Here is a 27527-nt window from a genome sequence, read left to right on the forward strand (position 1 = left end):
ACCTTTCACTGTGAAGTCAGAATTCCACCAACTACAAAGATTGAATTCCACCAGAAATCTAGTAAAAATTAAAAAAAAGAGCTTTGTTAGGATATTTATAAGAGACATCTCTAAGTACTTCCCTGGCAGGATTTCCAAAACTATTAAGACCAATTTGCCAGTGTTCCTGTTAAATTCTGCAGTGTAAGGAGGTTGTAATGACTTCAATCAGGCCTTTGAGGTTGGCCTATTGGAATATGAACTCCCTGATTAAGGATGCTTCTGTGCTCACTGGGCACCGTAGGACTGGGATGTATTATTGACTCCTTTAATCACATTTTAATTTGATGTTTTAAGTTTCCTTTCCACTTTATCTTTTGTTTTGGGCTGTTCCCCTCCTTTTAGGGAGCTGCCCCTTTTGAGTTGTCCCTAAGTTGATTTTGTTTATTTGGTTGGACGCAAAAAGATGTCTCTGATTAAGGAAGCAATTGATGGGCCAATCAGGGAGTCTTTGCCTTGTACTTAGCTGGGAGTATCAGTTCCTCTGGCACCCCCGGAGATAGACTGCTAGCACTCTGTGTGTTGCTGTTAGAGTTTGTAAGGGAAGGGACTTCTGCCTCCGAAGATGCAGGAGCAGAATTAGGCCATATCATATCAGAGGCTTTTTGGCGCAGTGGCAGTGCCCTTACCACTGGACCAGAAACCCTGGGTTCGAGTCCAATAAGAAGTCTCACAACACCAGGTTAAAGTCCAACAGGTTTATTTGTAGCAAACGCCACTAGCTTTTGGAACTGCCTGTTCCTTCGTCAGGTGGGTGGGAGTTCTGATCACAAACAGGGCATACAACAACGGATGAATGAACATCGCTCGACAATCACCAGGCAAGACTGTTCTCTTCCTGTGGGGGAGCACTTCAGCGGTCACGGGCATTCGGCCTCTGATCTTCAGGTAAGCATTCTCCAAGGCGGCCTTCACGACACACGACAGCGCAGAGTCGCTGAGCAGAGACTGACAGCCAAGTTCCGCACACATGAGGACGGCCTCAACCGGGGTCTTGGGTTCAATGTCACACTATCTGTAACCCCCACAACTTGCCTGGGCTTGCAAAATCTCACCAACTTTCCTGTCTGGAAACAATACACATCTCTTTAACCTGTGCTTAATGCTCTCTCCACTCACATTGTCTGTACCTTTAAGACTTGATTAGCTGTAAAGACTCACATTCCAATCATTATTCATGTAAATTGAGTTTGTGTCTTTGTATGACCTGTTTGTGATCAGAACTCCCACCCACCTGATGAAGGAACAGCCAGTTCCGAAAGCTAGTGGCGTTTGCTACAAATAAACCTGTTGGACTTTAACCTGGTGTTTACCCCAGTCCAACGCCGGCATCTCCACATCATGACTACCTTCATGTCCAATGCCAGGACTTGTTGGCCACAGAAGGTGTGTTCAATGTGGTGTAACAGGCTGATAATTAACTCGGGAATCTAACACTTCCCCCACTATTGCCCAAAGTGTAAAAAACAGTATGAGTGCGAAGATACACAGGAGACAGGGATTGCAGTGTCGCAACAGGACATGTTGAGACACATTTAAACACTACTGCTCTCCTCAACATATATTTTTGTTTGAAATTTATATCAACTCGTTAATCCAGTGAACCTAATTCTGAAATGTGTTATTCTGTTCATAAAGGCGTGCCAATATCTAATGCGAATAATCCCCTTATGTTACGAATCCCCAAACTAATGACACTAAATTTGCTAAATTGTTCGAGCTGGTTTGTTAATAATAATGGCATATTTACTTTCAGAGCAGTGAGGAGGTTCAGGAAGTTTAGCTTATTTATTAGTGTCACAAGTAGGCTTACATTAACAGTGCAATGAAGTTACTGTGAAAATCCCCTAGTCGCCACACTCCGGCGCCTGTTCGGGTACACGGAGGGAGAATTAATCATGGCCAATGTACGTAACCAGCACATCTTTCGGACTGTGGGAGGAAACCGGAGCACCCGGAGGTAACGCATGCAGACACGGGGAGAATGTGCAGACTCTGCACAGACAGTGATCCAAGCTGTGAATCAAACCCGGGTCCCTGGTGCTGTGAAGCAGCACTAATAATCACTGTGCCACCGTGCTGCCCACTGATGTAGCTATATGCTAGGTGGAAAATGTAGTATGCTGAAAGCTTCTTAAACTCGGATGTCTTTGCAAGGACAATGTTGCCAGATGTAAATTCAAAGTTGAATCAATAATTACTGAAACAAATGTTCTGTGTCCACTGTATATCAATGGTCTCTCTATAGTTTAATCTTAAGAACAATATTTGCTGTATGCTGGAACCTGATAACGTGAATAAACACACTGCAATCTTCTAAGCAGTGTTAAATGAAGCAAATATGTATATGTTGGCACAAAACAGCTAATGTTACTAATCTTCAAGCAATGTCCTCAAATACTGATCAACAATGCAAATAGGGTGTTGGATACTGCTAAGGAAAGATTGTATGATAATCGGAAACATGCACCCTTACAAATGACTTAAACATTCCATAGCTGTTGAAATAAACCACTATTTTTAAACTAGATCTGGACTGAATGTTCATCCCAAAGCAGAGATAGATAGGTATCTGGCCTCAAGTGGCATACCAACTTCCTAATGAGATCCCACTTCCCAGCAATTTCAGCGAAGGCACTTCTTGGGGTGGTACCCATGGTGGTAACCAACCTCAAAGTGGCAGCTCATTACTTGCGGCACTTAATGAGCTACTGGAGAGCACATTGCAGGGCTGTTTGAGACTTTGGAGGCGCTACGTGGGTGACAGTGGGGAACCATTCAGAGAAGCAGATTCAATTCCTGAGCGTGCATAAAAGATGGAATAGGCAGAAAGGAGCTCATGGCTGGGACTTACAGCTTCAGGCTTCATACCCATGGTGGGGGTGGGAAGCGAGGATAATGTCTGCCCCAACATCAAGAGACTCCACCTGTAGCTCCAATATCGAGAGAGAGATTCCACCTGTAGCTCCAACATCGAGAGAGAGATTCCACCTGTAGCTCCAACATCGAGAGTCTCTGGACGAGTTCTAGACTGGTGTGGGATCCCGCTGATCGGATGGTCGATTGGACATGGGGGTGGGGGGTGTGGGGGAGAACTGCAGTTGTGTATTCTTCTGAATCACAACCCACTTTGATTTGATTTGTTATTGTCACATGTATTAGCATGTAGTGAAAAGTATTGTTTCTTGCGCGCTATACAGACAAAGCACACTGTTCATAGAGAAGGAAACAAGACAGTGCAGAATGTAATGTTACAGTCATAGCTAGGGTGTAGAGAAAGATCAACTTAATGCAAGACAGGTCCATTCAAATGTCTGACAGCAGCAGGGAAGAAGCTGTTCTTGAGTCGGTTGGTACGTGACCTCAGACTTTTGTATCTTTTTCCCGATGGGAGAAAGTGGAAGAGAGAATGTCTGGAGTGCATGAGGTCCTTAATTATGCTGGCTGCTTTGCCGAGGCAGCAGGAAGTGTAGGCAGAGCCAATGGATGGGAGGCTGGTTTGCATGATGGATTGGGCTACATTCACAATCTTTTGTAGTTTCTTGCGATCTTGGGCAGAGCAGGAGCCATACCAAGCTGTGATACAACCAGAAAGAATGCTTACTATGGTGCATCTGTAAAAGTTGGTGAGAGACGTAGCTGACATGCCAAATTTCCTTAGGCTTCTGAGAAAGTTGGTGGGCTTTCTTAACGATAGTGTTGGCATGGGGGGACCAGCACAGGTTGGTGGTGATCTGGACACCTAAAAACTTGAAGCTCTCGACCCTTTCTACTTCGTTCCCGTTGATGTAGACAGGGGCATGTTCTCTTCTATGCTTCCTGAAGTCGATGACAATCTCCTTCGTTTTGTTGACATTGAGAGATTATTGTCGCTGTACCAGCTCATCAGATTCTCTATCTCATTCCTGTACTCTGTCTCATCATTGTTTGAGATCTGACCCACGACAGTGGTGTCATCAGCAAACTTGAAAATCGAATTGGAGGGGAATTTGGTCACACAGTCAGAGGTGTATAAAGAGTATAGGGGGCCGAGAACACAGCACTGATGTTGAGGATGATTGTGGAGGAGGTATTGTTGCCTATCCTTACTCATTGTGGTCTGTAATGATGCTAAATGGCTTCCCAATGGCCTCTGGCTGGAATGATGACCTGCCATTATTCTACCGTGCCAGCCAGGACCACAGGTTCTCACCATCATTTATGCCAATGGCAAACTGATTTTCCAGCTTCCAACATATTGTCTGTCTTTGACCACCATGAACTCCGCTGCTGGTGGGACTCAATAATCTAGAGCTGTGTGTTTGGGCACAGTGACCATTACACAGGGGAGCTCTCAGAGTGAAGACCCTGAACAATTGCATTTGGACAGTGCACCGGTAGAGCTCAGGGGGCAGAGCAAGGGGCCCCGGGTATCAGTTGGCAGCAGCCGCTGGTGAGTGAGGACTTCCCTGGACATGAGGTCAGTCCCTCGAGGTGTTGACAAGTTGGCAACAGTTACACCAGTAATACATGCAGCCAATTGGTGCAGAGGGAAGCAGAGGTAATGTCCAGAGGGCAGGGAGGTGTTATGCTCACACAGGATGCGCCATCAGATGTCAGCTTCCTCGATGTATCTAAGCAGCCGTGCCACGGAGGCTGTGTCCATTGAGGCAGCTGGTTGGTGATGTGTGTGTCCTCATGAAGAAGTGACGGCGGAGTACCCTGCCCGGAGCCATGCAAGTGACAGTGGCTCTGAATGTCTCTGTCTGTAGGTCCTTTAAAGGGGCAGTGGCAATATTGTGGGCCATATTGTAAGTGGGCTCCCATTGTAGCATTGTATGAGAGAGCATCAGCGTACACTGGTTCCTAAAGTGAGGGGCCGCACAGGCTAATAGGACTTCGAGGCACTGAGCATGATTGGGAGTTCCCTTGTAAACATCAAGGCCCTGGTGGCACAGCCAGGGGCATTTCTGAACAGGATGAGATTGACTTTGTCAGGATTCAGCGAGACCATCACCACCATTCCCTGCCGATAGGTGCAAGTTTTCATTCAGAGGCAATTGAAGGAGCTGAAGTTGATCAGGCCACTCGAGGGACAACACAGATAGCTGGTGTGGGCAAGAGTTATCCTTCAGAGAAATGACTGCTCACCACTGCACATAACTCCACAACCACGGCAGAGTCACTCCAACTCCGACGGAGAGTCACAATAACTTCGACACAGAGTCACTATAACCCTGACACAGAGTCACTATAACTCCGACACAGACTCACTATAACCCCGACACAGACTCACTATAACACCGACACAGAGTCACTATAACACCGACACAGAGTCACAATAACCCCGACACAGAGTCGCAATAACCCCGACACAGAGTCGCAATAACCCCGACACAGAGTCGCTATAACCCTGACACAGAGTCACTATAACCCCGACACAGAGTCACAATAACCCCGACACAGAGTCGCAATAACCCTGACACAGAGTCACTATAACCCCGACACAGAGTCGCTATAACCCCGACACAGAGTCGCAATAACCCCGACACAGAGTCACTATAATCCCGACACAAGCTCACTCTAACCCCGACACAGGCTCACTATAACCCCGACACAGAGTCACTATAACCCCGACACAGAGTCACTATAACCCCGACACAGAGTCACTATAACCCCGACACAGAGTCAGTATAACCCCGACACAGAGTCACTATAACCCCGACACAGAGTCAGTATAACCCCGACACAGAGTCACTATAACCCCGACACAGAGTCACTATAACCCCGACACAGAGTCACTACAACCCCGACACAGAGTCACTATAACCCCGACACAGAGTCACTATAACCCCGACACAGAGTCAGTACAATCCCGACACAGAGTCACTATAACCCCGACACAGAGTCAGTACAATCCCGACACAGAGTCACTATAACCCCGACACAGAGTCACTCTAACCCCGGCACAGACTCACACTAACCCCGACACAGAGTCACTATAACCCCGACACAGAGTCACTATAACCCCGACACAGAGTCACTATAACCCCGACACAGAGTCACTATAACCCCGACACAGAGTCACTATAACCCCGACACAGAGTCACTATAACCCCGACACAGAGTCTCTATAACCCCGACACAGAGTCACTATAACCCCGACACAGACTCACACTAACCCCGACACAGAGTCACTATAACCCCGACACAGAGTCACTATAAACCCGACACAGAGTCACTATAACCCCGACACAGAGTCACTATAACCCCGACACAGAGTCACTATAACCCCGACACAGAGTCTCTATAACCCCGACACAGAGTCACTATAACCCCGACACAGACTCACTCTAACCCCGACACAGAGTCACTATAACCCCGACACAGAGTCACTATAAACCCGACACAGAGTCACTATAACCCCGACACAGAGTCACTATAACCCCAACACAGAGTCACTATAACCCCGACACAGAGTCACTATAACCCCGACACAGAGTCACTATAACCTCGACACAGAGTCACTATAACCCCGACACAGAGTCACTCTAACCCCGACACAGAGTCACTATAACCCCGACACAGAGTCACAATAACCCCGACACAGAGTCTCTATAACCCCGACACAGACTCACTCTAACCCCGACACAGAGTCACTATAACCCCGACACAGACTCACTCTAACCCCGACACAGAGTCACTATAACCCCGACACAGAGTCACAATAACCTCGACACAGAGTCACTATATCCCCGACAGAGAGTCACTATAACCCCGACACAGAGTCACTCTAACCCCGACACAGAGTCACTATAACCCCGACACAGAGTCACAATAACCCCGACACAGAGTCACTATAACCCCGACACAGAGTCACTATAACCCCGACACAGACTCACTCTAACCCCGACACAGAGTCACGATAACCCCGACACAGAATCACTATAACCCCGACGCAGAGTCACTATAACCCCGACACAGTCACGATAACCCCGACAGAGAGTCACTATAACCCTCACACAGTCACTATAACCCCGACACAGAGTCACTATAACCCCGACACAGAGTCACTATAACCCCGACACCGAGTAACGATAACCCCGACACAGACTCACAATAACCCCGACACAGAGTCACTATATCCCCGACACAGAGTCACTATAACCCCGACACAGACTCACAATAACCCCGACACAGAGTCACTATATCCCCGACACAGAGTCACTATAACCCCGACACAGACTCACAATAACCCCGACACAGAGTCACTATAACCCCGACCCAGAGTCACTATAACCCCGACACAGAGTCACGATAACCCCGACACAGAGTCACTATAACCCCGACACAGAGTCACGAGAACCCCGACACAGAGTCACTATAACCCCGACGCAGAGTCACGATAGCCCCGACACAGAGTCACTATAACCCCGACACAGAGTCACGAGAACCCCGACACAGAGTCACTATAACCCCGACGCAGAGTCACGATAGCCCCGGCACAGAGTCACTATAACCCCGACGCAGAGTCACGATAGCCCCGGCACAGAGTCACTATAACCCCGACACAGAGTCACTCTAACCTCGACACAGAGTCACTATAACCCCGACCCAGAGTCACTATAAACCCGACACAGAGTCACAATAACCCCGACACAGAGTCACGACAACCCCGACACAGAGTCACTATAACCCCGACACAGAGTCACTATAACCCCGACACAGAGTCACTATAACCCCGACACAGAGTCACTATAACCCCGACACAGAGTCACTATAACCCCGACACAGAGTCACTATAACACCGACACAGAGTCACTATAACCCCGACACAGAGTCACGATAACCCCGACACAGAGTCACTATAACACCGACACAGAGTCACTATAACACCGACACAGAGTCACTATAACCCCGACACAGAGTCACTATAACCCCGACACAGAGTCACTATAACACCGACACAGAGTCACTATAACGCCGACACAGTCACGATAACCCCGACAGAGAGTCACTATAACCCCGACACAGTCACTATAACCCCGACACAGAGTCACTATAACCCTCACACAGTCACTATAACCCCGACACAGAGTCACTATAACCCCGAATCAGAGTCACTATAACCCCGACACAGAGTCACTATAACCCTCACACAGTCACTATAACCCCGACCCAGAGTCACTATAACCCCGACACAGACTCACAATAACCCCGACACAGAGTCACTATAACCCCGACACAGAGTCACGATAACCCCGACACAGAGTCACGATAACCCCGACACAGAGTCACTATAACCCCGACACAGAGTCACTATAACCCCGACACAGAGTCACTATAACCCCGACACAGAGTCACGATAACCCCGACACAGAGTCACTATAACCCCGACACAGAGTCACTATAACCCCGACACAGAGTCACTATAACCCCGACACAGAGTCACGATAACCCCGACACAGAGTCACTATAACCCCGACACAGAGTCACTATAACCCCGACCCAGAGTCACTATAACCCCGACACAGACTCACAATAACCCCGACACAGAGTCACTATAACCCGGACACAGAGTCACTATAACCCTGACACAGAGTCACTATAACCCCGACACAGAGTCACTATAACCCCGACACAGACTCACAATAACCCCGACACAGACTCACTATAACCCGGACACAGAGTCACTATAACCCTGACACAGAGTAACTATAACCACGACACAGACTCACTATAACCCCGACAAAGATTCACGATAACGCCGACACAGAATCACTATAACCCCGACACAGACTCACGATAACCCCGACCCAGAGTCACTATAACCCCGACCCAGAGTCACGATAACCCCGACCCAGAGTCACAATAACCCCGACACAGAGTAACTATAACCCCGACACAGAGTAACGATAACCGCGACACAGAGTCACTATAACCCCGACAAAGAGTCACTATAACCCGGACACAGAGTCACTATAACCCCGACACAGAGTCACTATAACCCCGACACAGAGTCACTATAACCCCGACACAGAGTCACGATAACCGCGACACAGAGTCACTATAACCCCGACACAGACTCACTATAACCCCGACAAAGACTCACTATAACCCCTACACAGACTCACCATAACCCGACACAGACTCACTATAACCCCGACACAGAGTCACGATAACCCCGACACAGAGTCACTATAACCCCGACACAGAGTCACGATAACCCCGACACTGAGTCACTATAACCCCGACACAGAGTCACTATAACCCTGACACAGAGTCACTATGACCCCGACACAGAGTCACTATAACCCCGACACAGAGTCACTATAACACCGACACAGAGTCACGATAACCCCGACACAGAGTCACTATAACCCCGACACAGAGTCACGATAACCCCGACACAGAGTCACTATAAACCCGACACAGAGTCACTATAACCCCGACACAGAGTAACTATAACCCCGACACAGAGTCACTATAACCGCGACACAGAGTCACGATAACCCCGACACAGAGTCACTATAACCACGACACAGAGTCACTATAACCCCGACCCAGAGTAACTATAACCCCGACACAGAGTCACTATAACCGCGACACAGAGTCACGATAACCCCGACACAGAATCACTATAACCCCGACACAGAGTCACTATAACCGCGACACAGAGTCACGATAACCCCGACACAGAGTCACTATAAACCCGACACAGAGTCACTATAACCCCGACACAGAGTAACTATAACCCCGACACAGAGTCACTATAACCGCGACACAGAGTCACGATAACCCCGACACAGAGTCACGATAACCCCGACACAGAGTCACTATAAACCCGACACAGAGTCACTATAACCCCGACACAGAGTAACTATAACCCCGCCACAGAGTCACTCTAACCCCGACACAGAGTCACTATAACCACGACACAGAGTCACTATAACCCCGACACAGAGTCACTATAACCCCGACACAGAGTCACTATAACCCCGACACAGAGTCACTATAACCCCGACACAGAGTCACTATAACCCCGACCCAGAGTCACTATAACCCCGACACAGAGTCACTATAACCCCGACACAGAGTCACTCTAACCCCGACACAGAGTCACTATAACCCCGACACAGAGTCACTATAACCCCGACCCAGAGTCACTATAACCCCGACCCAGAGTAACTATAACGCCGACACAGAGTCACTATACCGCGACACAGAGTCACTGTAACCCCGACACAGAGTCACGATAACCCCGACACAGAGTCACTATAACCCCGACACAGAGTCACTATAACCCCGACACAGAATCACTGTAACCCCGACACAGAGTCACTATAACCCCGACCCAGAGTCACTATAACCCCGACACAGAGTCACTATAACCCCGACCCAGAGTCACGATAACCCCGACACAGAGTCACTATAACCCCGACACAGAGTCACTATAACCCCGACACAGAGTCACTATAACCCCGACACAGAGTCACTAAACCCCCGACACAGAGTCACTATAACCCCGACACAGAGTCACTATAACCCCGACACAGAGTCACTATAACCCCGACACAGAGTCACTATAACCCCGACACAGTCACGATAACCCCGACAGAGAGTCACTATAACCCCGACACAGAGTCACGACAACCCCGACACAGAGTCACTATAACCCCGACACAGAGTCACTATAACCCCGACACAGAGTCACGATAACCCCGACACAGAGTCACTATAACGCCGACACAGTCACGATAACCCCGACAGAGAGTCACTATAACCCCGACACAGAGTCACTATAACCCCGACACAGAGTCACTATAACCCCGACACAGAGTCACTATAACCCCGACACAGAGTCACTATAACCCCGACACAGAGTCACTATAACCCCGACACAGAGTCACTATAACCCCGACACAGAGTAACTATAACCCCGACCCAGAGTCAGGATAACCCCGACACAGACTCACAATAACCCCGACACAGAGTCACTATAACCCCGACACAGAGTCACGATAACCCCGACACAGAGTCACTATAACCCCGACACAGAGTCACTATAACGCCGACACAGTCACGATAACCCCGACAGAGAGTCACTATAACCCCGACACAGTCACTATAACCCCGACACAGAGTCACTATAACCCTCACACAGTCACTATAAACCCGACACAGAGTCACAATAACCCCGACACAGAGTCACTACAACCCCGACACAGAGTCACTATAACCCCGACACAGAGTCACTATAACCCCGACACAGAGTCACTATAACCCCGACACAGAGTCACTATAACGCCGACACAGTCACGATAACCCCGACAGAGAGTCACTATAACCCCGACACAGAGTCACTATAACCCTCACACAGTCACTATAACCCCGACACAGAGTCACTATAACCCCGACACAGAGTCACTATAACCCCGACACAGAGTCACTATAACCCTCACACAGTCACTATAACCCCGACCCAGAGTCACTATAACCCCGACACAGACTCACAATAACCCCGACACAGAGTCACTATAACCCCGACACAGAGTCACGATAACCCCGACACAGAGTCACGATAACCCCGACACAGAGTCACTATAACCCCGACACAGAGTCACTATAACCCCGACACAGAGTCACGATAACCCCGACACAGAGTCACTATAACCCCGACACAGAGTCACTATAACCCCGACACAGAGTCACTATAACCCCGACACAGAGTCACGATAACCCCGACACAGAGTCACTATAACCCCGACACAGAGTCACTATAACCCCGACCCAGAGTCACTATAACCCCGACACAGACTCACAATAACCCCGACACAGAGTCACTATAACCCGGACACAGAGTCACTATAACCCTGACACAGAGTCACTATAACCCCGACACAGAGTCACTATAACCCCGACACAGACTCACAATAACCCCGACACAGACTCACTATAACCCGGACACAGAGTCACTATAACCCTGACACAGAGTAACTATAACCACGACACAGACTCACTATAACCCCGACAAAGATTCACGATAACGCCGACACAGAATCACTATAACCCCGACACAGACTCACGATAACCCCGACCCAGAGTCACTATAACCCCGACCCAGAGTCACGATAACCCCGACCCAGAGTCACAATAACCCCGACACAGAGTAACTATAACCCCGACACAGAGTAACGATAACCGCGACACAGAGTCACTATAACCCCGACAAAGACTCACTATAACCCGGACACAGAGTCACTATAACCCCGACACAGAGTCACTATAACCCCGACACAGAGTCACTATAACCCCGACACAGAGTCACGATAACCGCGACACAGAGTCACTATAACCCCGACACAGACTCACTATAACCCCGACAAAGACTCACTATAACCCCTACACAGACTCACCATAACCCGACACAGACTCACTATAACCCCGACACAGAGTCACGATAACCCCGACACAGAGTCACTATAACCCCGACACAGAGTCACGATAACCCCGACACAGAGTCACTATAACCCCGACACAGAGTCACTATAACCCTGACACAGAGTCACTATGACCCCGACACAGAGTCACTATAACCCCGACACAGAGTCACTATAACACCGACACAGAGTCACGATAACCCCGACACAGAGTCACTATAACCCCGACACAGAGTCACGATAACCCCGACACAGAGTCACTATAAACCCGACACAGAGTCACTATAACCCCGACACAGAGTAACTATAACCCCGACACAGAGTCACTATAACCGCGACACAGAGTCACGATAACCCCGACACAGAGTCACTATAACCACGACACAGAGTCACTATAACCCCGACCCAGAGTAACTATAACCCCGACACAGAGTCACTATAACCGCGACACAGAGTCACGATAACCCCGACACAGAATCACTATAACCCCGACACAGAGTCACTATAACCGCGACACAGAGTCACGATAACCCCGACACAGAGTCACTATAAACCCGACACAGAGTCACTATAACCCCGACACAGAGTCACTATAACCGCGACACAGAGTCACGATAACCCCGACACAGAGTCACTATAACCCCGACACAGAGTCACGATAACCCCGACACTGAGTCACTCTAACCCCGACACAGAGTCACTATAACCCCGACACAGAGTCACTATAAACCCGACACAGAGTCACTATAACCCCGACACAGAGTAACTATAACCCCGCCACAGAGTCACTCTAACCCCGACACAGAGTCACTATAACCACGACACAGAGTCACTATAACCCCGACACAGAGTCACTATAACCCCGACACAGAGTCACTATAACCCCGACACAGAGTAACTATAACCCCGCCACAGAGTCACTCTAACCCCGACACAGAGTCACTATAACCCCGACACAGAGTCACTATAACCCCGACACAGAGTCACTATAACCCCGACCCAGAGTCACTATAACCCCGACACAGAGTCACTATAACCCCGACACAGAGTCACTATAACCCCGACACAGAGTCACTATAACCCCGACCCAGAGTAACTATAACGCCGACACAGAGTCACTATACCGCGACACAGAGTCACTGTAACCCCGACACAGAGTCACGATAACCCCGACGCAGAGTCACTATAACCCTGACACAGAGTCACTATAACCCCGACACAGAATCACTGTAACCCCGACACAGAGTCACTATGACCCCGACACAGAGTCACTATAACCCCGACACAGAGTCACTATAACCCCGACACAGAGTCACAATAACCCCGACACAGAGTCACGACAACCCCGACACAGAGTCACGATAACCCCGACACAGAGTCACTATAACCCCGACACAGAGTCACAATAACCCCGACACAGAGTCACGACAACCCCGACACAGAGTCACGATAACCCCGACACAGAGTCACTATAACCCCGACACAGAGTCACTATAACGCCGACACAGTCACAATAACCCCGACAGAGAGTCACTATAACCCCGACACAGAGTCACGACAACCCCGACACAGAGTCACTATAACCCCGACACAGAGTCACTATAACCCCGACACAGAGTCACGATAACCCCGACACAGAGTCACTATAACCCCGACACAGAGTCACTATAACCCCGACACAGAGTCACTATAACCCCGACACAGAGTCACGACAACCCCGACACAGAGTCACTATAACCCCGACACAGAGTCACTATAACCCCGACACAGAGTCACGATAACCCCGACACAGAGTCACTATAACCCCGACACAGAGTCACCATAACCCCGACACAGAGTCACTATAACCCCGACACAGAGTCACTATAACCCCGACACAGAGTCACTATAACCCCGACACAGAGTCACTATAACCCCGACACAGAGTCACTATAACCCCGACACAGAGTCACTATAACCCCGACACAGAGTCACGACAACCCCGACACAGAGTCACTATAACCCCGACACAGAGTCACTATAACCCCGACACAGAGTCACGATAACTCCGACACAGAGTCACTATAACCCCGACACAGAGTCACGATAACCCCGACACAGAGTCACTATAACCCCGACACAGAGTCACTATAACCCCGACACAGAGTCACTATAACCCCGACACAGAGTCACTATAACCCCGACACAGAGTCACTATAACCCCGACACAGTCACTATAACCCCGACACAGTCACAATAACCCCGACAGAGAGTCACTATAACCCCGACACAGAGTCACTATAACCCCGACACAGAGTCACTATAACCCCGACACAGAGTCACTATAACCCCGACACAGAGTCACTATAACCCCGACACAGAGTCACTATAACCCCGACACAGAGTCACTATAACCCCGACACAGAGTCACTATAACCCCGACACAGAGTCACTATAACCCCGACACAGAGTCACTATAACCCCGACACAGAGTCACTACAACCCCGACACAGAGTCACTATAACCCCGACACAGAGTCACTATAACCCCGACACAGAGTCACTATAACCCCGACACAGAGTCACTATAACCCCGACACAGAGTCACTACAACCCCGACACAGAGTCACAATAACCCCGACACAGAGTCACTATAACCCCGACACAGAGTCACTACAACCCCGACACAGAGTCACTATAACCCCGACACAGAGTCACTATAACCCCGACACAGAGTCACTATAACCGCGACACAGAGTCACGATAACCCCGACACAGAGTCACGATAACCCCGACACAGAGTCACTCTAACCCCGACACAGAGTCACTATAACCCCGACACAGAGTCACTATAAACCCGACACAGAGTCACTATAACCCCGACACAGAGTAACTATAACCCCGCCACAGAGTCACTCTAACCCCGACACAGAGTCACTATAACCACGACACAGAGTCACTATAACCCCGACACAGAGTCACTATAACCCCGACACAGAGTCACTATAACCCCGACACAGAGTAACTATAACCCCGCCACAGAGTCACTCTAACCCCGACACAGAGTCACTATAACCCCGACACAGAGTCACTATAACCCCGACACAGAGTCACTATAACCCCGACCCAGAGTCACTATAACCCCGACACAGAGTCACTATAACCCCGACACAGAGTCACTATAACCCCGACACAGAGTCACTATAACCCCGACCCAGAGTAACTATAACGCCGACACAGAGTCACTATACCGCGACACAGAGTCACTGTAACCCCGACACAGAGTCACGATAACCCCGACACAGAGTCACTATAACCCCGACACAGAGTCACTATAACCCCGACACAGAATCACTGTAACCCCGACACAGAGTCACTATGACCCCGACACAGAGTCACTATAACCCCGACACAGAGTCACTATAACCCCGACACAGAGTCACAATAACCCCGACACAGAGTCACGACAACCCCGACACAGAGTCACGATAACCCCGACACAGAGTCACTATAACCCCGACACAGAGTCACAATAACCCCGACACAGAGTCACGACAACCCCGACACAGAGTCACGATAACCCCGACACAGAGTCACTATAACCCCGACACAGAGTCACTATAACGCCGACACAGTCACAATAACCCCGACAGAGAGTCACTATAACCCCGACACAGAGTCACGACAACCCCGACACAGAGTCACTATAACCCCGACACAGAGTCACTATAACCCCGACACAGAGTCACGATAACCCCGACACAGAGTCACTATAACCCCGACACAGAGTCACTATAACCCCGACACAGAGTCACTATAACCCCGACACAGAGTCACGACAACCCCGACACAGAGTCACTATAACCCCGACACAGAGTCACTATAACCCCGACACAGAGTCACGATAACCCCGACACAGAGTCACTATAACCCCGACACAGAGTCACCATAACCCCGACACAGAGTCACTATAACCCCGACACAGAGTCACTATAACCCCGACACAGAGTCACTATAACCCCGACACAGAGTCACTATAACCCCGACACAGAGTCACTATAACCCCGACACAGAGTCACTATAACCCCGACACAGAGTCACGACAACCCCGACACAGAGTCACTATAACCCCGACACAGAGTCACTATAACCCCGACACAGAGTCACGATAACTCCGACACAGAGTCACTATAACCCCGACACAGAGTCACGATAACCCCGACACAGAGTCACTATAACCCCGACACAGAGTCACTATAACCCCGACACAGAGTCACTATAACCCCGACACAGAGTCACTATAACCCCGACACAGAGTCACTATAACCCCGACACAGTCACTATAACCCCGACACAGTCACAATAACCCCGACAGAGAGTCACTATAACCCCGACACAGAGTCACTATAACCCCGACACAGAGTCACTATAACCCCGACACAGAGTCACTATAACCCCGACACAGAGTCACTATAACCCCGACACAGAGTCACTATAACCCCGACACAGAGTCACTATAACCCCGACACAGAGTCACTATAACCCCGACACAGAGTCACTATAACCCCGACACAGAGTCACTATAACCCCGACACAGAGTCACTACAACCCCGACACAGAGTCACTATAACCCCGACACAGAGTCACTATAACCCCGACACAGAGTCACTATAACCCCGACACAGAGTCACTATAACCCCGACACAGAGTCACTACAACCCCGACACAGAGTCACAATAACCCCGACACAGAGTCACTATAACCCCGACACAGAGTCACTACAACCCCGACACAGAGTCACTATAACCCCGACACAGAGTCACTATAACCCCGACACAGAGTCACTATAACCCCGACCCAGAGTCACTGTAACCCCGACACAGAGTCACTGTAACCCCGACACAGAGTCACTATAACCCCGACCCAGAGTCACTATAACCCCGACAGAGAGTCACTATAACCCCGACACAGAGTCACTATAACCCCGACACAGAGTCACTATAACCCCGACCCAGAGTCACTGTAACCCCGACACAGAGTCACTATAACCCCGACCCAGAGTCACTATAACCCCGACAGAGAGTCACTATAACCCCGACACAGAGTCACTATAACCCCGACACAGAGTCACTATAACCCCGACCCAGAGTCACTATAACCCCGACACAGAGTCACTATAACCCCGACACAGAGTCACTATAACCCCGACACAGAGTCAGTATAACCCCGACAGAGAGTCACTATAACCCTGACACAGAGTCACTATGACCCCGACACAGAGTCACTATGACCCCGACACAGAGTCACTATAACCCCGACAGAGAGTCACTATAACCCTGACACAGAGTCACTGTAACCCCGACACAGTCACTATGACCCCGACACAGAGTCACTATAACCCCGACACAGTCACTATGACCCCGACACAGAGTCACTATAACCCCGACACAGAGTCACTATAACCCCGACACAGAGTAACTATAACCCCGACCCAGAGTCACTCTAACCCCGACACAGACTCACAATAACCCCGACACAGAGTCACTATAACCCCGACACAGAGTCACGATAACCCCGACACAGTCACTATAACCCCGACACAGAGTCACTATAACCCCGACGCAGAGTCACTATAACCCCGACACAGAGTCACTATAACCCCGACACAGAGTCACTATAACCCCGACACAGAGTCACTAGAACCCCGACGCAGAGTCACTATAACCCCGACACAGAGTCACTATAACCCCGACGCAGAGTCACTATAACCCCGACACAGAGTCACGATAACCCCGACACAGAGTCACGATAACCCCGACACAGAGTCACTATAACCCCGACACAGAGTCACTATAACGCCGACACAGTCACAATAACCCCGACACAGAGTCACTATAACCCCGACACAGAGTCACCATAACCCCGACACAGAGTCACTATAACCCCGACACAGAGTCACTATAACCCCGACACAGAGTCACTATAACCCCGACACAGAGTCACGATAACCCCGACACAGAGTCACTATAACCCCGACACAGAGTCACTATAACCCCGACCCAGAGTCACTATAACCCCGACACAGACTCACAATAACCCCGACACAGAGTCACTATAACCCGGACACAGAGTCACTATAACCCTGACACAGAGTCACTATAACCCCGACACAGAGTCACTATAACCCCGACACAGACTCACAATAACCCCGACACAGACTCACTATAACCCGGACACAGAGTCACTATAACCCGGACACAGAGTCACTATAACCCTGACACAGAGTAACTATAACCACGACACAGACTCACTATAACCCCGACAAAGATTCACGATAACGCGGACACAGAATCACTATAACCCCGACACAGACTCACGATAACCCCGACACAGACTCACTATAACCCTGACACAGAGTAACTATAACCACGACACAGACTCACTATAACCCCGACAAAGATTCACGATAACGCGGACACAGAATCACTATAACCCGGACACAGAGTCACAATAACCCCGACAAAGTCTCACTATAACGCGGACACAGAGTCACTATAACCCCGACACAGAGTCACGATAACCGCGACACAGAGTCACTATAACCCCGACAAAGACTCACTATAACCCGGACACAGAGTCACTATAACCCCGACACAGAGTCACTATAACCCCGACACAGAGTCACGATAACCGCGACACAGAGTCACTATAACCCCGACACAGACTCACTATAACCCCGACAAAGACTCACTATAACCCCTACACAGACTCACCATAACCCGACACAGACTCACTATAACCCCGACACAGAGTCACGATAACCCCGACACAGAGTCACTATAACCCCGACACAGAGTCACGATAACCCCGACACTGAGTCACTATAACCCCGACACAGAGTCACTATAACCCTGACACAGAGTCACTATGACCCCGACACAGAGTCACTATAACCCCGACACAGAGTCACTATAACCCCGACACAGAGTCACGATAACCCCGACACAGAGTCACTATAACCCCGACACAGAGTCACGATAACCACGACACAGAGTCACTATAACCCCGACACAGAGTCACTATAACCCCGACACAGAGTCACTATAACCCCGACACAGAGTCACGATAACCCCGACACAGAGTCACTATAACCCCGACACAGAGTCACGATAACCACGACACAGAGTCACTATAACCCCGACACAGAGTCACGATAACCCCGACACAGAGTCACTATAACCCCGACACAGAGTCACTATAACCCCGACACAGAGTCACTATAAACCCGACACAGAGTCACTATAACCCCGACACAGAGTAACTATAACCCCGACACAGAGTCACTATAACCGCGACACAGAGTCACGATAACCCCGACACAGAGTCACTATAACCACGACACAGAGCCACTATAACCCCGACCCAGAGTAACTATAACGCCGACACAGAGTCACTATAACCGCGACACAGAGTCACGATAACCCCGACACAGAGTCACTATAAACCCGACACAGAGTCACTATAACCCCGACACAGAGTTACTGTAACCCCGACACAGAGTCACTATAACCCCGACACAGAGTCACTATAACCGCGACACAGAGTCACGATAACCCCGACACAGAGTCACTATAACCCCGACACAGAGTCACTATAACCCCGACACAGAGTCACTATAACCACGACACAGAGTCACTATAACCCCGACCCAGAGTCACTCTAACCCCGACACAGAGTCACTCTAACCCCGACACAGAGTCACTATAACCCCGACACAGAGTCACTATAACCACGACACAGAGTCACCATAACCCCGACACAGAGTCACTATAACCCCGACCCAGAGTCACTCTAACCCCGACACAGAGTCACTCTAACCCCGACACAGAGTCACTATAACCCCGACACAGAGTCACTATAACCACGACACAGAGTCACTATAACCCCGACCCAGAGTCACTCTAACCCCGACACAGAGTCACTCTAACCCCGACACAGAGTCACTATAACCCCGACACAGAGTCACTATAACCCCGACACAGAGTCACTATAACCACGACACAGAGTCACTATAACCCCGACCCAGAGTAACTATAACCCCGACACAGAGTCACTATAACCCCGACACAGAGTCACTATAACCCCGACACAGAATCACTGTAACCCCGACACAGAGTCACTATGACCCCGACACAGAGTCACTATAACCCCGACACAGAGTCACTATAACCCCGACACAGAGTCACTATAACCCCGACACAGAGTCACTATAACCCCGACCCAGAGTCACAATAACCCCGACACAGAGTCACTATAACCCCGACACAGAGTCACTATAACCCCGACACAGAGTCACTATAACCCCGACACAGAGTCACTATAACCCCGACACAGAGTCACGATAACCCCGACACAGAGTCACGATAACCCCGACACAGAGTCACTATAAACCCGACACAGAGTCACAATAACCCCGACACAGAGTCACTATAACCCCGACACAGAGTCACTATAACCCCGACACAGAGTCACTATAACCCCGACACAGAGTCACTATAACCCCGACACAGAGTCAGTATAACCCCGACACAGAGTCACTATAACACCGACACAGAGTCACTATAACCCCGACACAGAGTCACTATAACCCCGACACAGAGTCACTATAACCCCGACACAGAGTCACTATAACCCCGACCCAGAGTCACTATAACCGCGACACAGAGTCACTCTAACCCCGACACAGACTCACTATAACCCCGACACAGAATCACTATAACCCCGACACAGACTCACTATAACCCCGACACAGAGTCACTATAACTCCGACCCAGAGTCACTATAACCATGACACAGAGTCACTATAACCCCAACACAGAGTCACTATAACCCCGACCCAGAGTCACTATAACCCCGACACAGAGTCACTATAACCCCGACACAGAGTCACTATAACCCCGACACAGAATCACAATAACCCCGACACTGAGTCACTATAACCCCGACACGAAGTCACTATAACCCCGACCCAGAGTCACTATAATCCCGACCCAGAGTCACTATAACCCCGACACAGAGTCACTATAACCCCGACACAGAGTCACGATAACCCCGACACAGAGTCACGATAACCCCGACACATGGTCACTATAACCCCGACACAGAGTCACGATAACCCCGACACAGAGTCACTATAACCCCGACACAGAGTCACTATAACCCCGACAGAGAGTCACTATAACCCCGACACAAAGTCACTATAACCCCGACACAGAGTCACGATAACCCCGACAGAGTCATTATAACCCCGACACAGAGACACTGTAACCCCGACACAGAGTCACTGTAACCCCGACACAGAGTCACTATAACCCCGACACAGAGTAACTATAACCCCGACACAGAGTCACTGTAACCATGACACAGACTCACTAGAACCCCGACACAGAGTCACTATAACCCCGACACAGGGTCACAATAACCCCGACACAGAGTCACGATAACCCGGAAACAGAGACACTATAACCCCGAAACAGAGTCACGATAACCCCGACACAGAGTCACTATAACCCCGACACAGAGTCACGATAACCCCGACACAGAGTCAATATAACACCGACACAGAGTCACGATAACCCCGACACAGAGTCACTATAACCCCGACACAGAGTAACTATAACCCCAACACAGAGTCACGATAACCCCGACACAGAGTCACTATAAACCCGACACAGAGTCACTATAACCCCGACACAGAGTAACTATAACCCCAACACAGAGTCACGATCACCCCGACACAGAGTCACGATAACCCGACACAGAGTAACTATAACCCCGACACAGAGTCCCTTTAATCCCGACACAGAGTCACTATAACCACGACACAGAGTCACTATAACCCCGACACAGAGTCACTATAACCACGACACAGAGTCACTATAACCCCGACACAGAGTCACTACAACCACGACACAGAGTCACTATAACCCCGACACAGAGTCACTATAACCGTGACACAGAGTCACTATAACCCCAACACAGACTCACCATAACCCCGACACAGACTCACTATAACCCCGACACAGAGTCACTATAACCCCGACACAGAGTCACTCTAACCCCGACACAGAGTCACTATAACCCCGACACAGAGTCGCTATAACCCCGACACAGAGTCACTATAACCCCGACACAGAGTCACTATAACCCCGACACAGAGTCACTATAACCCCGACACAGAGTCACTATAACCCCGACACAGAGTCACGATAACCCCGACGCAGAGTCACGATAACCCCGACACAGAGTCACTATAACCCCGACACAGAGTCACTATAACCCCGACACAGAGTCACGATAACCCCGACGCAGAGTCACGATAACCCCGACACAGAGTCACGATAACCCCGACACGGAGTCACTCTAACGCCGACCCAGAGTCGCTACAACCCCGACACAGAGTCACTATAACCCTGACCCAGAGTCACTATAACCCAGACACAGAGTCACTCTAACCCCGACACAGAGTCACTATAACCCCGACACAGACTCACTATCACCCCGACACAGTGTCACTGTAACCCCGACACAGAGTCACTGTAACCCCGACACAGACCCACTATCACCCCGACACAGAGTCACGATAACCCCGACACAGACTCACTATAACCCCGACACAGAGTCACTATAACCCCGACACAGAGTCACTGTAACCCCGACACAGAGTCACGATAACCCCGACACAGAGTCACTATAACCCCGACACAGAGTCACTATAACCCCGACAGAGAGTCACTATAACCCCGACACAGAGTCACTGTAACCCCGACACAGAGTCACGATAACCCCGACACAGAGTCACTATAACCCCGACAGAGAGTCACTATATCCCCGACAGAGAGTCACTATAACCCCGACCCAGAGTCACTATAACCCCGACACAGAGTCACTATAACCCCGACACCGAGACACTATAACCCCGACACAGAGTCACTATAACCCCGACCCAGAGTCGCGATAACCCCGACACAGAGTCACGATAACCCCGACACAGTCACTATAACCCCGACACAGAGTCACTATAACCCCGACACAGAGTCACGATAACCCCGACACAGAGTCACGATAACCCCGACACAGAGTCACGATAACCCCGACACAGTCACTCTAACCACGACACAGAGTCACTATAACCCCGACCCAGAGTCGCTATAACCCCGACACAGAGTCACGATAACCCCGACACAGAGTCACAATAACCCCGACACAGAGTCACTATAACCCCGACACAGAGTCACTACAACCCCGACACAGAGTCACTATAACCCTGACCCAGAGTCACTATAACCCAGACACAGAGTCACTCTAACCCCGACCCAGAGTCACAATAACCCCGACACAGAGTCACTATAACCCCAACACAGAGTCACTATAACCCCGACCCAGAGTCACAATAACCCCGACACAGAGTCACTATAACCCCGACCCAGAGTCACTATAACCCACACCCAGAGTCACTATAACCTCGACACAGAGTCACTATAACCCCGACACAGAGTCACTATAACCCCGACAGAGAGTCACTATATCCCCGACAGAGAGTCACTATTACCCCGACCCAGAGTCACGATAACCCCGACACAGAGTCACGATAACCCCGACACAGAGTCACTCTAACCCCGACACAGAGTCACTATAACCCCGACACAGAGTCACTATAAACCCGACACAGAGTCACTATAACCCCGACACAGAGTAACTATAACCCCGCCACAGAGTCACTCTAACCCCGACACAGAGTCACTATAACCACGACACAGAGTCACTATAACCCCGACACAGAGTCACTATAACCCCGACACAGAGTCACTATAACCCCGACACAGAGTAACTATAACCCCGCCACAGAGTCACTCTAACCCCGACACAGAGTCACTATAACCCCGACACAGAGTCACTATAACCCCGACACAGAGTCACTATAACCCCGACCCAGAGTCACTATAACCCCGACACAGAGTCACTATAACCCCGACACAGAGTCACTATAACCCCGACACAGAGTCACTATAACCCCGACCCAGAGTAACTATAACGCCGACACAGAGTCACTATACCGCGACACAGAGTCACTGTAACCCCGACACAGAGTCACGATAACCCCGACACAGAGTCACTATAACCCCGACACAGAGTCACTATAACCCCGACACAGAATCACTGTAACCCCGACACAGAGTCACTATGACCCCGACACAGAGTCACTATAACCCCGACACAGAGTCACTATAACCCCGACACAGAGTCACAATAACCCCGACACAGAGTCACGACAACCCCGACACAGAGTCACGATAACCCCGACACAGAGTCACTATAACCCCGACACAGAGTCACAATAACCCCGACACAGAGTCACGACAACCCCGACACAGAGTCACGATAACCCCGACACAGAGTCACTATAACCCCGACACAGAGTCACTATAACGCCGACACAGTCACAATAACCCCGACAGAGAGTCACTATAACCCCGACACAGAGTCACGACAACCCCGACACAGAGTCACTATAACCCCGACACAGAGTCACTATAACCCCGACACAGAGTCACGATAACCCCGACACAGAGTCACTATAACCCCGACACAGAGTCACTATAACCCCGACACAGAGTCACTATAACCCCGACACAGAGTCACGACAACCCCGACACAGAGTCACTATAACCCCGACACAGAGTCACTATAACCCCGACACAGAGTCACGATAACCCCGACACAGAGTCACTATAACCCCGACACAGAGTCACCATAACCCCGACACAGAGTCACTATAACCCCGACACAGAGTCACTATAACCCCGACACAGAGTCACTATAACCCCGACACAGAGTCACTATAACCCCGACACAGAGTCACTATAACCCCGACACAGAGTCACTATAACCCCGACACAGAGTCACGACAACCCCGACACAGAGTCACTATAACCCCGACACAGAGTCACTATAACCCCGACACAGAGTCACGATAACTCCGACACAGAGTCACTATAACCCCGACACAGAGTCACGATAACCCCGACACAGAGTCACTATAACCCCGACACAGAGTCACTATAACCCCGACACAGAGTCACTATAACCCCGACACAGAGTCACTATAACCCCGACACAGAGTCACTATAACCCCGACACAGTCACTATAACCCCGACACAGTCACAATAACCCCGACAGAGAGTCACTATAACCCCGACACAGAGTCACTATAACCCCGACACAGAGTCACTATAACCCCGACACAGAGTCACTATAACCCCGACACAGAGTCACTATAACCCCGACACAGAGTCACTATAACCCCGACACAGAGTCACTATAACCCCGACACAGAGTCACTACAACCCCGACACAGAGTCACAATAACCCCGACACAGAGTCACTATAACCCCGACACAGAGTCACTACAACCCCGACACAGAGTCACTATAACCCCGACACAGAGTCACTATAACCCCGACACAGAGTCACTATAACCCCGACCCAGAGTCACTGTAACCCCGACACAGAGTCACTGTAACCCCGACACAGAGTCACTATAACCCCGACCCAGAGTCACTATAACCCCGACAGAGAGTCACTATAACCCCGACACAGAGTCACTATAACCCCGACACAGAGTCACTATAACCCCGACCCAGAGTCACTGTAACCCCGACACAGAGTCACTATAACCCCGACCCAGAGTCACTATAACCCCGACAGAGAGTCACTATAACCCCGACACAGAGTCACTATAACCCCGACACAGAGTCACTATAACCCCGACCCAGAGTCACTATAACCCCGACACAGAGTCACTATAACCCCGACACAGAGTCACTATAACCCCGACACAGAGTCAGTATAACCCCGACAGAGAGTCACTATAACCCTGACACAGAGTCACTATGACCCCGACACAGAGTCACTATGACCCCGACACAGAGTCACTATAACCCCGACAGAGAGTCACTATAACCCTGACACAGAGTCACTGTAACCCCGACACAGTCACTATGACCCCGACACAGAGTCACTATAACCCCGACACAGTCACTATGACCCCGACACAGAGTCACTATAACCCCGACACAGAGTCACTATAACCCCGACACAGAGTAACTATAACCCCGACCCAGAGTCACTCTAACCCCGACACAGACTCACAATAACCCCGACACAGAGTCACTATAACCCCGACACAGAGTCACGATAACCCCGACACAGTCACTATAACCCCGACACAGAGTCACTATAACCCCGACGCAGAGTCACTATAACCCCGACACAGAGTCACTATAACCCCGACACAGAGTCACTATAACCCCGACACAGAGTCACTATAACCCCGACGCAGAGTCACTATAACCCCGACACAGAGTCACTATAACCCCGACGCAGAGTCACTATAACCCCGACACAGAGTCACGATAACCCCGACACAGAGTCACGATAACCCCGACACAGAGTCACTATAACCCCGACACAGAGTCACTATAACGCCGACACAGTCACAATAACCCCGACACAGAGTCACTATAACCCCGACACAGAGTCACCATAACCCCGACACAGAGTCACTATAACCCCAACACAGAGTCACTATAACCCCGACACAGAGTCACTATAACCCCGACACAGAGTCACGATAACCCCGACACAGAGTCACTATAACCCCGACACAGAGTCACTATAACCCCGACCCAGAGTCACTATAACCCCGACACAGACTCACAATAACCCCGACACAGAGTCACTATAACCCGGACACAGAGTCACTATAACCCTGACACAGAGTCACTATAACCCCGACACAGAGTCACTATAACCCCGACACAGACTCACAATAACCCCGACACAGACTCACTATAACCCGGACACAGAGTCACTATAACCCGGACACAGAGTCACTATAACCCTGACACAGAGTAACTATAACCACGACACAGACTCACTATAACCCCGACAAAGATTCACGATAACGCGGACACAGAATCACTATAACCCCGACACAGACTCACGATAACCCCGACACAGACTCACTAT

General features: G+C 50.0%; 1 protein-coding gene across 1 annotated transcript in view; it reads right to left on the reverse strand.

The window, feature by feature from the left end:
* cacna2d3a (calcium channel, voltage-dependent, alpha 2/delta subunit 3a) overlaps nt 1–27527 on the reverse strand; it is an 838535-nt gene that overhangs the window by 100171 nt on the left and 710837 nt on the right. The window contains exon 22 of the mRNA XM_078210160.1: nt 3–58. Within this exon, the coding sequence (XP_078066286.1) occupies nt 3–58 (56 nt within the window). The remainder of the gene's footprint in view (nt 1–2; nt 59–27527) is intronic.

The sequence above is a fragment of the Mustelus asterias genome, chromosome 3, assembly GCF_964213995.1.
Source record: "Mustelus asterias chromosome 3, sMusAst1.hap1.1, whole genome shotgun sequence".
NCBI lineage: Eukaryota > Metazoa > Chordata > Chondrichthyes > Carcharhiniformes > Triakidae > Mustelus > Mustelus asterias.